General features: G+C 44.8%; 1 protein-coding gene across 5 annotated transcripts; it reads left to right on the forward strand.

Annotated features, from left to right (window-relative positions):
• Window positions 1-595: 595 nt before the first annotated feature.
• On the forward strand, window positions 596-13,096 carry LOC307208555 (uncharacterized protein). Of its 5 annotated transcripts, none has more exons than XM_079963253.1 (10): window positions 596-707; window positions 3,227-3,361; window positions 3,812-3,938; window positions 4,874-4,954; window positions 5,467-5,537; window positions 5,967-6,093; window positions 7,189-7,269; window positions 8,351-8,431; window positions 9,478-9,555; window positions 10,034-13,096. In XM_079963253.1, exons 2-10 carry the CDS (start codon window positions 3,308-3,310, stop codon window positions 11,062-11,064), a joined length of 1,731 nt encoding a protein of 576 aa, XP_079819379.1. In that variant the 5' UTR covers window positions 596-707; window positions 3,227-3,307; the 3' UTR covers window positions 11,065-13,096. The 5 variants fall into 5 exon arrangements, with proteins under 5 accessions (XP_079819379.1, XP_079819383.1, XP_079819381.1 ...); XM_079963257.1 differs by having other exon boundaries at window positions 3,227-3,352; XM_079963255.1 differs by having other exon boundaries at window positions 627-703.
• The last annotated feature ends 281 nt before the right edge of the window (window positions 13,097-13,377 follow it).

A 13,377-nucleotide genomic window follows, 5' to 3' on the forward strand; every position in this document is an offset into this window, starting at 1 on the left:
TGTCAAATAAAACGCGCCGAGGCCCTATTGGAAAAGGGGGAGGAAGGCTCCTTACTTACAGTTTATTTGTATTTGCAAGGACGGCTGCAGATTTCATGCCTACGCCATGGATCTTGCATAAAAAGAGAGAGATTGAGAAAGGGCGGGAAGGAAGGAGGGAGGAAGAGGAGGAGCTTTGGTGGGATTCCTAGGAAAGTGCAAAGTGCATTTTCCCCAGGCGATCTGCAAGTCTCTGCACCTGCCCTCTGCTGGCTGGAGCCGTGCATCATCATCATCATCATCATCATCATCCTTTATTTATATCCCGCCCATCTGGCTGGGTTTTCCCCAACACAATATTAAAAACACGATAAAACATCAAAATTAAAAACTTTCCTCAACAGGATTGCCTTCAGATGTGCACACACACCTCAACACATAAAAAAACAGGCGATGTGTTTTTTTTGGTATACGAAGTTTTATTTCTAAACGTTATTTTTGTCGCTTCGGAGTCCAAGAGAACAAGTGGGAGCCTCCGCTCGCTCTCTGCACGCAGCAACCAAGAGGCTCCGAAACGGTTAACAGCAGCGACAGGGCTGCCGCCGTTCCTAGAGCGGAACGGAAGGCTGGCGGGAGAGGAGGAGCTTCCGCTTCCTGTTCCGGTGGAAGTGGGGGCAGCTGCTTGGCGCGGCTGCGCCTGTCCGTCCTGGGAGAGGCGCTGGAGGCGGGTAACTGGGGGGAGCCGCCAGGTCAAGGGGCGGAATTGGGGGGTGAGAGGGAGGGGGATGCCAGGAGGAAGAGGCGCAAAAGGGATGGAGCCACGTCCCTCCTGGGCGACGGGGAAAGGTGGTCTTCTCCTGGGAGGGGAAGTGGGAGACTTTGAATGGATCATCCTTGAATTGTAAGTTTCCCTTCCTAGGGAACCTGAAGGGCTGCCACAGAATGTCCTTTTCTCTTGACTGCAAATTTGACAGTCTTAACACTCTTAACTGGGACTAAGACATCTCCAGCCCCATTACTTGCACACTTAGAATCATAGAATCCTAGAGTTGGAAGAGACCACAAGGGCCATCGAGTCCAAGCCCCTGCCAAGCAGGAAACACCATCAGAGCACTCCTGACATATGGTTGTCAAGCCTCTGCTTAAAGACCTCCAAAGAAGGAGACTCCACCACACTCCTTGGCAGCAAATTCCACTGTCGAACAGCTCTCACTGTCAGGAAGTTCTTCCTAATGTTTAGGTGGAATTTTCTTTCTTTCTTGTAGTTTGGAACCACTGCTCCGTGTCCGCTTCTCTGGAGCAGCAGAAAACAACCTTTCTCCCTCCTCTATGTGACATCCTTTGATATATTTGAACATGGCTATCATATCACCCCTTAACCTCCTCTTCTCCAGGCTAAACATGCCCAGCTCCCTTAGCCGTTCCTCATAAGGCATCGTTTCCAGGCCTTTGACCATTTTGGTTGCCCTCCTCTGGACACGTTCCAGTTTGTCAGTGTCCTTCTTGAACTGTGGTGCCCAGAACTGGACACAGTACTCCAGGTGAGGTCTGACCAGAGCAGAATACAGCGGCACTATTACTTGCTATTTAAAGGACCAAAGCTGTACATTTAAGATATATTCATGCCAATATTTCTTTTCAGTTTTCTGTGCCACAGTAGTTTCCTGTGCTTTGGCTTTCACTGCCTCCATATGACACTTCCAAGAGAGGCTTTCAATAAAGGGTATATCAAGGTACCTAAATGAGCAAATTTGTTCTGTAGCTTGCTGATCTAAGCACCATTTATACTCTTGTTGGCCAGAAAATCATAATCTTGGCCTTATGTTAATTTATTGGCAGGCTTTCTTGATTACACTATGTGCTGAACACCTCCAAGTTATTTTTGAGGTCCGATCGGAAAAGTGAGCGGAATACTGTATCACCGGCATACATCAAGATTGAGTTCTTTCTGTTCCTAATTCTTGGACACGGGGAGTTTGTATTGCCTAAACATGGCACCAAATGATTAATATAGAAGTGGAAATGAGTGGAAGGCAGAATGCAGCCTTGCTTCACTCCTCACAACGTTCCAAAAACATTAGTCTTACTGTCATTTAAGCCTACTCTGAGCTTCATTTCTGTGTTCTTGTATAAATAGCAGAAGTCTGCAGTTGATGTTGGCAATTTGACATCTCTCTTTCAATTATTCTTAATGTTCTTAGTACGTTTACTTATAATATAGTTCAGATTAAAACATTGGCCCATGGTACAGGCAGTGACCCTCTTAGGTGCATTCAATTGATGTGCAATCACTGACACGGGGAACGGGGCAGGGAGCATTTATATGCGCTCCAACTATGGACGGGGGACCAAAAACAAAAGGCCGCCTCTGTACTGTTTGCAATTTTCTGCTTTTAAGAGATTTATACAACGCTTAATCCCAAAGTGGCAGGTGTTTATTATTATTATTATTAGTTACATTTAGTCACTTTTTATGAAAAGTAAACTCAAAGCAATCTACAATATGATACAAAAATCAAAGGCACTCTAAAACAAAGCAAAACAAAAGCTTAAAGTTCTGTATATGAATGTTTGTCACTCCAAACCAAAATTTTGGAGTCGCTTGCATCAAGGGCTGCTGTTTAATATCCTCTCTTTCATGCACTTTTCTTTTGCTAACTGCTACGCTTGCAAGGGCAAAAAATTATGTTTCTGTTAAGTACAGCAGTTTCCGCAAGAGCATTCCGGGCAAAAGTAGTAAAAAAGAATAGAGAAACAACCAACTTCAGGTCCACATTAAAGTCCAGTATTACTGAGGCCTTATTTATTTCCTTGACATCTGACGGGAGGGCGTTCCACAGGGCGGGTGCCACTACCAAGAAGGCCCTCTGCTTGGTTTTCTCTAACTTCACTTTGTACAGTGAGAGAACCGTCAGAAGACCCTCGGATCTCAGTGTCCAGGCTGAATGATAGGGGTGAAGACGCTCCTTCAGCATTTTATCAAAACAAAAAGTTCCTTCCAGTAGCACCTTAAAGACCAACTAAGTTAGTTCTAGGTATGAGCTTTCGTGTGCATGCACACTTCTTCAGTGTGCATGCACACTTCAGTGTATCTGAAGAAGTGTGCATGCACACGAATGCTCATACCTAGAACTAACTTAGTTGGTCTTTAAGGTGCTACTGGAAGGAACTTTTTGTTTTGACTATGGCAGACCAACACGGCTACCTATCTGTAGCATTTTATCAGTTTGCCTTTTTATTCCACCAGGAGATGTTGAAGGGATGCTGGCAGAAGTGTCACCAAAAGAATCCAAAGAGCAGGCGGAGCAAAGGAAGTTGAGGCTTCAAGATGGAGGCATCAGGCAAGAGGGGAGGCGAAAGCAGAAACCAGAGGGTAAATCAAGTACGTCTCAGGGTGGTGAAAATCAAATTCACAGAGAGGAGAAAAAGTATGATTGTACAGTGTGTGGAAGTAGATTTGGTTATCGCTCAACTCTTACTTCACATCAAAGAGTGCACACGGGACAAACCTTATAAATGTTATGAATGTGCAAAGAGCTTCACTCGCAACAGCCTACTTACTAGATATCAACAAACTCACAGAGGGGACGAACCTTATAAATGCTGGGAGTGTGGAAAGAGCTTCCATTGCAACGGTGCCCTTACTGAATTCATGCAGGGGAGAAACCTTACAAATGTTTTGAATGTGGAAAGCGCTTCAGTGGCAGTTGCTCCTTTACCTTGCATTAAAGAATTCATACAGGGAAGAAACAGGAGGTGTTGTACTTGACTGCTTATGTTACATCGCACAGTTTTGTGTGTGTGATAGGAACTGCCTTCCATTTTCTTCCAGGTTCTGGTGTCTTTTGAGGAAGTGGCAGTATATTTCACCCAGGACGAGTGGGCGCTCCTGGGTCCAGCTCAGAAGGCTCTCTACAGGGAAGTCCTGCTGGAGAATTATGAGGAATTGGCTTCTCTGGGTAAGCATCCTTTGGTTGAGAGATGTGTATGTTTGTTTCCCAAAACCCACTGACCACTTAAAACATTAAAGAAAAAGAACCTCAAAGCAGTTTACAGAAAGAATAAAGCAATAAAATTATCAGGAAAATAGCTAAAGAAACAACTATGGTGGACGCTCGGGTTACGAACACGATCAGTGCGGGATGCATGTTCGCAACCCGCAGTGGCGCGTCTGTACACGTGCAGGTTGCGATTCAGTGCTTATGTGCAAAGCGCAATTTAGCCCTCCTGCACATGCACAACCACCAAAACCCAGAAGTAACCCGTTCCGGTACTTCTGGGTTTGGCGGTCTGCAACCTGAAGGGTCTGTAACCTGAGGTATGACTGTATTTAAACCATTCCAAAAATGATTGAAACCAACACTGCCCTAAAAACCAGATTGAAACACACGGCAACTGTCTTATTTGCCTGGAAAAAGTGCCGTAAACAAAAATGTTTTTATTTGTTGTTGTTTAGTCATGTCCGACTCTTCGTGACCCCTGGACCAGAGCATGCCAGGCACTCCTGTCTTCCACAGCCTCCCACAGTTTGGTCAAACTCATGCTGGTAGCTTCGAGAACACTGTCCAACCATCTCGTCCTCTGTCGTCCCCTTCTCCTTGTGCCCTCCATCTTTCCCAACATCAGGGTCTTTTCCAGGGAGTCTTCTCTTCTCATGAGGTGGCCAAAGTATTGGAGCCTCAGCTTCAGGATCTGTCCTTCCAGTGAGCACTCAGAGCTGATTTCCTTCAGAATGGAGAGGTTTGATCTTCTTGCAGTCCATGGGACTCTCAAGAGTCTCCTCCAGCACCATAATTCGAAAGCATCAATTCTTGTTTTTATTAGCAGGTTCAAAATAGAGAGCCACGAAAAACATACCCCTAACAATGATGTATCTTCTGCTTTTCCCTCAAAGAAGGGCCTCTGTTTCCTCAACCTCGCCTCATCTCGTGGTTGGAAGAAGAGGAAGAGGAGTTTGTCCAGAAGAAAGAAGCAGGTGGGTTCCTAAAGAACACAGGAAGTGCATCGAGCCCAGCTTCCTGTTCTCGAGGTGGCTAAGCAGATCCCTGTGGGCAGGCCATGAGCTGTGAGCACAACAGCAACACTTCCCAGTTGTGATCCCTGTTGTGAGGTTTTTTGGTTTCCCGTTAATTTAATTACTTGTTTTTTTCAAATTACAGTTTTACAATCACATATACAACATACAACAATCTAGTCCGTTTCAAGCACTGAGCTGCTCTGTGGTTGCTCAGTCATAACTGTTTATATTTATTATCTGCTTTGCTCATAAAAAGGACCCAAAACGACTTAACAAAGAACTCAGATGTGTTTCAGAGTAAAACATTCCTTCCTCAGGAGCTTGAAAAATGGTCAAGCTGCTTCCAGTCAGTTCAAGAACCAGCTTAAAAAAGTAGTTGAGCAAACACACGCCACCTTCCTTCCACGTACATTTTGAAGGGGAAAAACAAAATGTTTTATCCTGCTACCTTTTCCATGCCACTTTTGCAGGTAGTCGAAAATGCCGTAGGTCCTCTCCTCTTTGGGATGAAGTGAAAGGAATGGCCCTCCCTTCAGCTCAGGTAATTGGGTCTGGGGGTCTCCTCCTGTGGCTTCTTCATTTGTTTAATAGGTTGGTGTTTTTTGAGGCAGCATGGTAGAAATAGAGTAGAAACGTAACTCCATACAGCAGGGGCACAGAGCCTCTGCCCACAGGTTCCAAATAGGTGGTTGGCACAGATGGTGAGCCCTCCCCTCTTATTGGGATCCCCCTAGTGGAGCTGAGGAGCTGACTGGCGCCGACTCTGAGCCCTGCTTTGTCTGTTTGAAAGCATAGTTTTAAGAATAATAAGAATTTATTATTTATACCCCGCCCATCTGACTGGGTATCCCCAGCCGCCCTGGGCGGCTCCCAACAGAATATTAAGAGCATGATAAAACATCAAACATTTTTTCCTTTTTTTTTTTGGAAAGGCACCATCAGAATTATGGATATTTCTTCCTTTTTTCAGAGTCTGGTATCCTTTGAGGAGGTGGCTGTGTATTTCACCAGGATGGAGTGGGCTTTGCTGAATTCAGGCCAACAAGAACTCTACAAAGATGTCATGCTGGATAATTACAGGAACTTGGCCTCTCTGGGTAAAGATCCCTCTGCACTCGCTTTCTTGAATTCCTTATCGTTCTCTCCATATAGGAAGTCCATGGTCAGTTCTGGCTAAGCCAAGCCTTCCTGTGCTAGCAGTCAAAATTAGACAGGAGCCACCCAGCTCAGGTGCCTAGTGAGGTCATTTGGGGCTAAAGAAGATTTTCCCTTGAGTTTTCACCTACGCATTTGGTCATTGATTCTGCTCGTATTGTTATATATATATATATATATATATATATATATATATATATATATATCCATATACAGAGATTTCTCAGAATCTGAGGACTTTCCCCCACCCCCTCCATAGAGTCCTATTTTAAACATTTAAAACCACATCATCTTCCAAACTCTTAACTTTTATATCAATCCATATTATCCATGGTAATTGTTACACTACAAGTGAAATCAAAATCCTGCCAATGTTTCCATCTGCTTAAAGTGGTTTCTTAGATAGCTTATAAATTTTTCCCATTCTTTTGAAAAGCTTTTGTCCTCTTGGTTCCTGAGTTTTCCTGTCAGCTTTGCCATTTTGGCATAGTCCATCAGCTTGGTTTGCCATTCCTCTCTGGTAGGGACCTTGTCTTCTTTCCATCTCTGGGCTAGCAGCATCCGGGTGGCTGTTGTTCCATACATAAAGAGTCTTTTCCGGTCCTTTGAGATGTTGGTACCTGCAATTCCTAATGGAAAAGCTTCTGGTTTTTCAACAAAAGTTATTTAAAATATTTTTTTCATTTCATTATATATCATCTCCCTTGCAGTCCACTGCCACATTTTCTTTACATTTCCAGCAGATATTTGTACTTGTCCTATACATTTTTGCCAGCTTGGTAGGAGTCAAATACCAGCGGTACATCTTTTTAATATAATTTTCTTTCAAAGTTAAACATGCCGTGAATTTCAGCTCTGTTTTCCATAACCTTTCCCAATCTGCCATCTGAATATTATGTCCCAGATCCTTTGCCCAGTGTATCATTACCGACTTGACCAGTTCATCTTCTGTACATGGTTTGGATTTTCTGCAAACCTTTGCAGTCCTGGGTGCTGTCAATAACGCTTTTTGCTTTCTTTCTTTTTGTTCCATGAAGAAGGGCCACTGATGCCCCAATCGGACCTCATCTCCTGGCTTGAAGAAAAGGAAGAGTGGTTGGTCCAGAAACGAGAGGCAGGTGGGTCCATGGGTAGAGAAGAAGATGGAGAGCGGCGAAACCTGTGGCTTTTCGGAGGTTGCTGAATCAGAATCCCCATGTGTGGTTTCGTCATCTCCTGATGTTTTTGTAGTACATTCGACGTAGAATCAGAATTGTCGAGTTGGAAGGGACCCTGAGGGTCATCTAGTCCAACTAACTGCAATGTAGCAATCTCGACTGAAGAATCCATAACAGTGTGGATGGAGCGATTGGGGATAAATGGAGTTGGTTTGGAGATGGATGGATGTTGCTATAACCACAGTTGCTTTGGTGATGTGGTTGGTGTCAGTGGTGGATGGCTATGGTTGCTTTGGTGGTAGATGGAGTGGTTTGGTGATTGTGGGAGTGGATGGTGCAGTGATGGATGGAGATAGAGTTGCTTTGGTGACAGCAGACTGATGTTTAGGGGTCCATCTAGTGCTCCCCCTCTCCTATTCCTGTCCTGTTTCGAATATCTGGTCCTTTGGGTTGGAGTGGAGGTATGGAAAAGAGACAGTATGGTTTGGATTTTCTATAAATCTAGAACCTAAAAAGCCTAGGGCCCTCGTACCTATGGGACCGCCTCTCCCGGTATGCCCCACGGAGGACCTTAAGGTCCATAAACAGCAACACCCTAGAGGTCCCAGGCCCTAAGGAAGTTAGATTAGCCTCAACCAGAGCCAGGGCCTTTTCAACACTGGCTCCAGCCTGGTGGAACGCTCTGCCTCATGAGACCAGGGCCCTGCAGGATCTGATTTCTTTCTGCAGGGCCTGTAAGACAGAGTTGTTCCGCCTGGCCATTGGTTTGGAATCAATTTGATTCCCTCCCCCTCTTTCTTTTTTCCTTTCTCCTCCTGTGATGAGGCTGCATTTTAATGTTTTAATGTTGTATTTTAATCTTGTTTTTTAAGTTGTATTTCAATCAACTTGTTTTTATTATTGGTTGTTAGCCGCCCTGAGCCCGGTCTTGGCTGGAGTGGGTGGGGTATAAATAAAATTAGTATTAGTATTAGTATTATAAACTTCTGCACTCACATGGGCCATCAATAAAAATTTTTGCTTCTTTTTTAATCCCGTCAAGAAGGGCCTCTGATGCTCCAATCAGACCTCATCTCCTGGCCTGAAGAAAAGGAAGAACTGCTGGTCCAGAAGGAAGTGGCAGGTAAGTCTTTGGATATTGGGCAGGGATGGGGGAACTCTATGGTCTTCTAGTTGTTGCAGTAATGCAACTCCCATGAGTGGTTTCGTCATCTCCTGGCATTTTTGTAGTTCATTCTAAGCAGAGTGGCTGGAGTGGCTGGTCATGGGTGGAGTTTGACGATTGAGAGGGTTTGTTGATGGATGGAGTGCTTTGGCGATGGTGGGAGTGACTGGTGGAGTAATGGATGACGGTCAAATGGCTTTGGTGACCCCAGATGGAGGTTTTAAGGTAGGCACCCCCAAACTCGGCCCTCCAGATGTTTTGAGACTACAATTCCCATCATCCCTGACCACTGGTCCTGTTAGCTAGGGATGATGGGGGTTGTAGTCCCAAAACATCTGGAGGGCCGAGTTTGCCAATGCCTGCTTTAAGGTCTGTGCATTGCTCTCCAATATGCTTGTCTTCTTTCAAATATCTGGGTGGTTGAGAAGGTGTCAGGGACTGGACTGAGGAAGAATGGTGTAATCCCCCCCTTTTCCTGAACCTTCCCAAGGGCAGGAGGACAGTATTGATGTAGTTTGCAGAGGGGCATAGCCCAGAGGGGGAAAGCTGGGAAATACTGGGTGAGGAACAGGAGAGAGACAGCTGGCAGATTTCAGTCCTTGGACATAATTTATGACGCCACGCCCCCCTTCCCCTAAGACTAGATGGACTTGGAAAGTGATGGAACAGAAAGCGCAACGGCAACAAGCTCAGATTACCCGTTGTAGGAGTGAGGTAGATTAATGGGGACAGAAGGGGTAAACCTTTACTGGGAGCAACGCCATTTTTTAGCATGATATGCATTCCTTGTCTTTTGCTGTGATTATTAAATAACTTATCTGGTAAGAGCACTCTTTTCGTTTGATCTGCTTAATTACTGCCACCGGGAGAGGGATCCGACTCCCCGAAGCCTGGCAGATGAGATGGAGGGCTGAAAAGAGAATACATGGTTCAGATTTTCTTCGACCTTTTGCAGTCACAGGTGGCATCAATAACAGTTTTTGCTTTCTTCTTATCCCATTAAGAAGGGCCTCTGGTGTCCCAATTGGACCTCACCTGGTTTGAAGAAAAAGAAGAGTTGTTGGTCCAGAAGAAAAGGACAGGTAAGTCCTTGGATATAGAAGATGGATGAGAGAAACCTTGTGGTCTCCAAGATGTTGCTGAACTGGAACTCCCATGAGTACTTTCATCTTCTCCTGGTGTTTTTGTAGTACATTCTGTGTAGAGTGGATGGAGCTGGTTTGGTGATGGATGGATGTTGCTCATATATAGTTGCTTTGGTATGGAATTGGGGTTGGTGATGGATGGAACTGGTGTTTTGGTGATGGATGGACTGTTTTGGTGATGGCAGAAGTAACTAGTGGAATGATTTGATTGTTGGAGTGGTTTGATGATTGAGAGGGATAGATTTGTTTTTGGCAATGGATGGAGTTGGTTTGGTGATAGTGAAAGTGGTTGGGGAGAGATGGGGCGGTTCAATGGTTAGAGCAGATGGAGTGGTTTGATGACTGAGGGAGAAACTCAGAGTGATTTGCGCTTTTTACAGGATCTTCATTTTCTGTCTGCCCCCTCCTCATGCAGGTGATGGACAGGACAATGAGAATTATCAGGTGCCATATATAACGTTGTCAGAAAAAACCACACATGATATGGGGAAAGAAATGTTTGGAAATCAAAGAGAAAGGCACAAGGTGAACCAATCAAAGCCTAGGCAGAAGAAGCAATCTGCTTCCCAGGGGGCTGAGGTCCATGAACTCCTGACCCCTCCGGAAGACTGTAAAGATAATAAGAATATTACGTGTCCAGTGTGTGAGAAAATATTCCAGTATAGATCACAGTTAAATACACATAGCAGAAGTCACACAGGAGAGAAACCGTACAAATGCACAGAGTGTGGGAAGAGCTTCAGTACAAGCAGTTCCCTTACTGCACATGGAAGAACCCACACAGGAGAGAAACCATATAAATGCATGGAGTGCGGAAAGAGCTTCAGCCAAAGAGGAAGTCTTATTGCCCATCAAAGAACCCATACAGGGGAGAAGCCATATAAATGCATGGAGTGTGGAAAGAGTTTCAGTCAACTTGGACATCTTATTTCTCATCAGATAATCCATAAAGGGGAGAAACACTGTAACTCCGGACAGGTGGACTGTGGAAAGGGCCTCCATGATAGCATAACCTTTACTGAACATCAGAGAACCTGCACAGGAGAGAAGCAGTATAAATGTCTGGAGTGTGGGAAGAGCTTTGATATGAGAGGAACCCTTGCCAAACATCAAAGAATCCACACAGGGGAGAAACCATATAAATGCATGGAGTGCGGAAAGAGCTTCCGGGCTAGCTGGACCCTTTGTATACATAAACGAATCCACACAGGGGAGAAACCATATAAATGCTTGAACTGCGGAAAGAGCTTCCGGGATGGCGGAACCCTTGCCAAACATCAAAGAATCCACAAAGCGGAGGAAAGATATATCTGCACAGACTGTGGAAACGTCTTTCGAGGGAGCGGTAGCCTTACTTTACATCAGAGAGTCCACACAAGGGAGAAACAGTGTGCTGGGTGGAACCTTTCCGAACATCAAATAATCCACATGCGAGAAACCATGTAAATTTATGGGATGTCAAAATGCCTTCTAGTATACAGTTACTGACTCATCCTTTTATGCATGAAAGCATTAACCTGAGCCAGAAATGAGCTCTAGTTAACTGCTCCCAGCAGCCATTCTTTTTCCTTCTCTCTTTCTCTCCGACTTCTGAAAGACACCATTACCCGGCATGGCTCCCAGCTTGAATGAATCTTTCTACAAGAGTTTTCTATAGTTCCCGTCTTTGCCAACACAAAGAATACATGGTTCCTTTTTTGTAACAAAACCAATTTCTTTTCTTTTCAAACAGTTTGGAACCTTTTCTTCATTTCTTCATTGCTTTTACCGCCAATGGATGGAGACTTGTTTGCTGTAACTTCTGAAACTAGCCCAGCTGCTTTCATGGGGAACATTTGTTTAAAGGCGAATGAGGGCAGATGTAGAATCTAACCAAATTTTTATGTGCTTGGTAAAAAGGTAAAGGGAACCCTGACCATTAGGTCCAGTCGTGGCCGACTCTGGGGTTGCGGCGCTCATCTCGCTTTACTGGCCAAGGGAGCCGGCTTCTGGGTCATGTGGCCAGCATGACTAAGCCGCTTCTGGCGAACCAGAGCAGCGCATGGAAATGCCGTTTACCTTCCCACCAGAGCGATACCTATTTATCTACTTGCACTTTTGATGTGCTTTCGAACTGCTAGGTTGGCAGGAGCAGGGACCGAGCAACGGGAGCTCACTCCGTCGCGGGGATTTGAACCGCCGACCTTCTGATCGGCAAGTCCTAGGCTCTGTGGTTTGACCCACAGCGCCACCCGCGTCCCTATGTGCTTGGTATCAATCGGCAATTGTTCTAACTCTGTATGAGAAAGTAAATCTTTTTGTCCAAACGTCTCTCCGCAGCATCAGGTAATGTGGCTCAGGTAACACGTAGGTCAGAGATTTTCAACCTTTTTGGGTCCATGACTCCCTTGACCAACTAACTTCTTTCTATGGCACCCCTGTGGGGCTCAGGAGCTCAGTTAGGTCAATCCTTGCCTGCAGAGCTGGCAGGCTCTTTCCCTTTTTCCAACACCCTCCCTTGCGGGGTGTTTCATCAGTCTAATCTCCTCTCCCCTCTCCTTGGGAGTCCTCCAGCCGTTGCTGCCACCTCTTTAATGAACTTGTCTAGAGTAGTAAGCTCTTTCATAGAACCATAAAATTGTAGGGTTGGAAGGGATCCTGAGGGTCATCTAGACCAGCGCAGGAATCTTTTGCTTAATGTGTGGCTCAAACCACGCCGTGAGACTGCAGACCTTGGACCGAGTAAATGTGAACCTATCCAGATGATATAGGTCAGCAGTACAAAGCTGTCAAGGACCAATAAATTCCTGGCATGCACAAAACACATTGGGGTGAGATATCACTACATTTGTGAACATGTCCAGAGTGGAATTGTGGAACCAGTTTATTGTCCCATCAGACAGCTGACATACTGAGCAAACCTTTACATGTGAGGAGCTTTTGGTCAAGATGGGACTCTTGAGGGGGAGGGACTTAACATGCTATGTTTGTATGTTCTTTCCATGTACACATCTGCTTGTCAGAGAGGAGAAACTGGCAATATACTTCATATCTGAAGAAGTGTGCATGCACACGAAAGCTTATACCCAGAACTACTTAGTTGGTCTCTAAGGTGCTACTGGACAATTTTTATATTTGTTTCGGCAATATACAGTTACTGACTTACACCTGTGTGCATGAAATTGTTAACGGGAGCCGGAAATCAGCTCGTTAACATGGGAGAGACTCCTAGCAGCCTTTGCTTCTTCCTCCCTCTCTCTTTTGCTCTTGCCTTCCTGGAAGACGCCAGTAGCCAGCATGGTTCCCAGCTCAAGAAAAATCTACATCCTGTACCTTTGTTAATGTAATTTTTGTTACTTAATTCGTTTTGTAATATAACTTATTTATTTTGCTTTTAAATTGCTTGGAACCTTTTCTTCCCTACTTTTACTTCCAATGGATGGAGACTTGTTTGTTGCAGCTTCTGAATCTCTGCAAGTAAAATCTTCACTTTTCCAAAGCTATGTGTCTGAGATTTATTCTAGCCTAAGTATTTTCATGGGGAACAATTGTTTGAAGATGAATGAGGGCAGATGTAAAATCTAACCAAGTTTTAATGTGCTTGATACCAATGTGCTATGAGAAAGAATATTTTTTTCAATCTCTCTCTCCAGCATGGGAAAAACATATGAATGTATGGCATGTGGGAGGTGCATGAACACCTTACACTGTATCAGGAGTGGGAACATCCAGTCTATGCTTGTCTCTCCCAGGCAGGGCCTCCCATTAGCCTCTAACTCT

Source organism: Podarcis cretensis (assembly GCF_951804945.1).
Source record: "Podarcis cretensis genome assembly, chromosome: 2".
Classification (NCBI taxonomy): Eukaryota; Metazoa; Chordata; class Lepidosauria; order Squamata; family Lacertidae; genus Podarcis; species Podarcis cretensis.

Bases quoted from the DNA above. Each gene is read 5' to 3' on its own strand.
- LOC307208555 (XM_079963253.1), top strand. From the start codon at position 3,308: ATGGAGGCATCAGGCAAGAGGGGAGGCGAAAGCAGAAACCAGAGGGTA. The intron at 5,538-5,966 runs GTAATTGGGTCT...TCCTTTTTTCAG, and splicing joins TGGCCCTCCCTTCAGCTCAG to AGTCTGGTATCCTTTGAGGA. The intron at 7,270-8,350 runs GTGGGTCCATGG...AATCCCGTCAAG, and splicing joins GGTCCAGAAACGAGAGGCAG to AAGGGCCTCTGATGCTCCAA.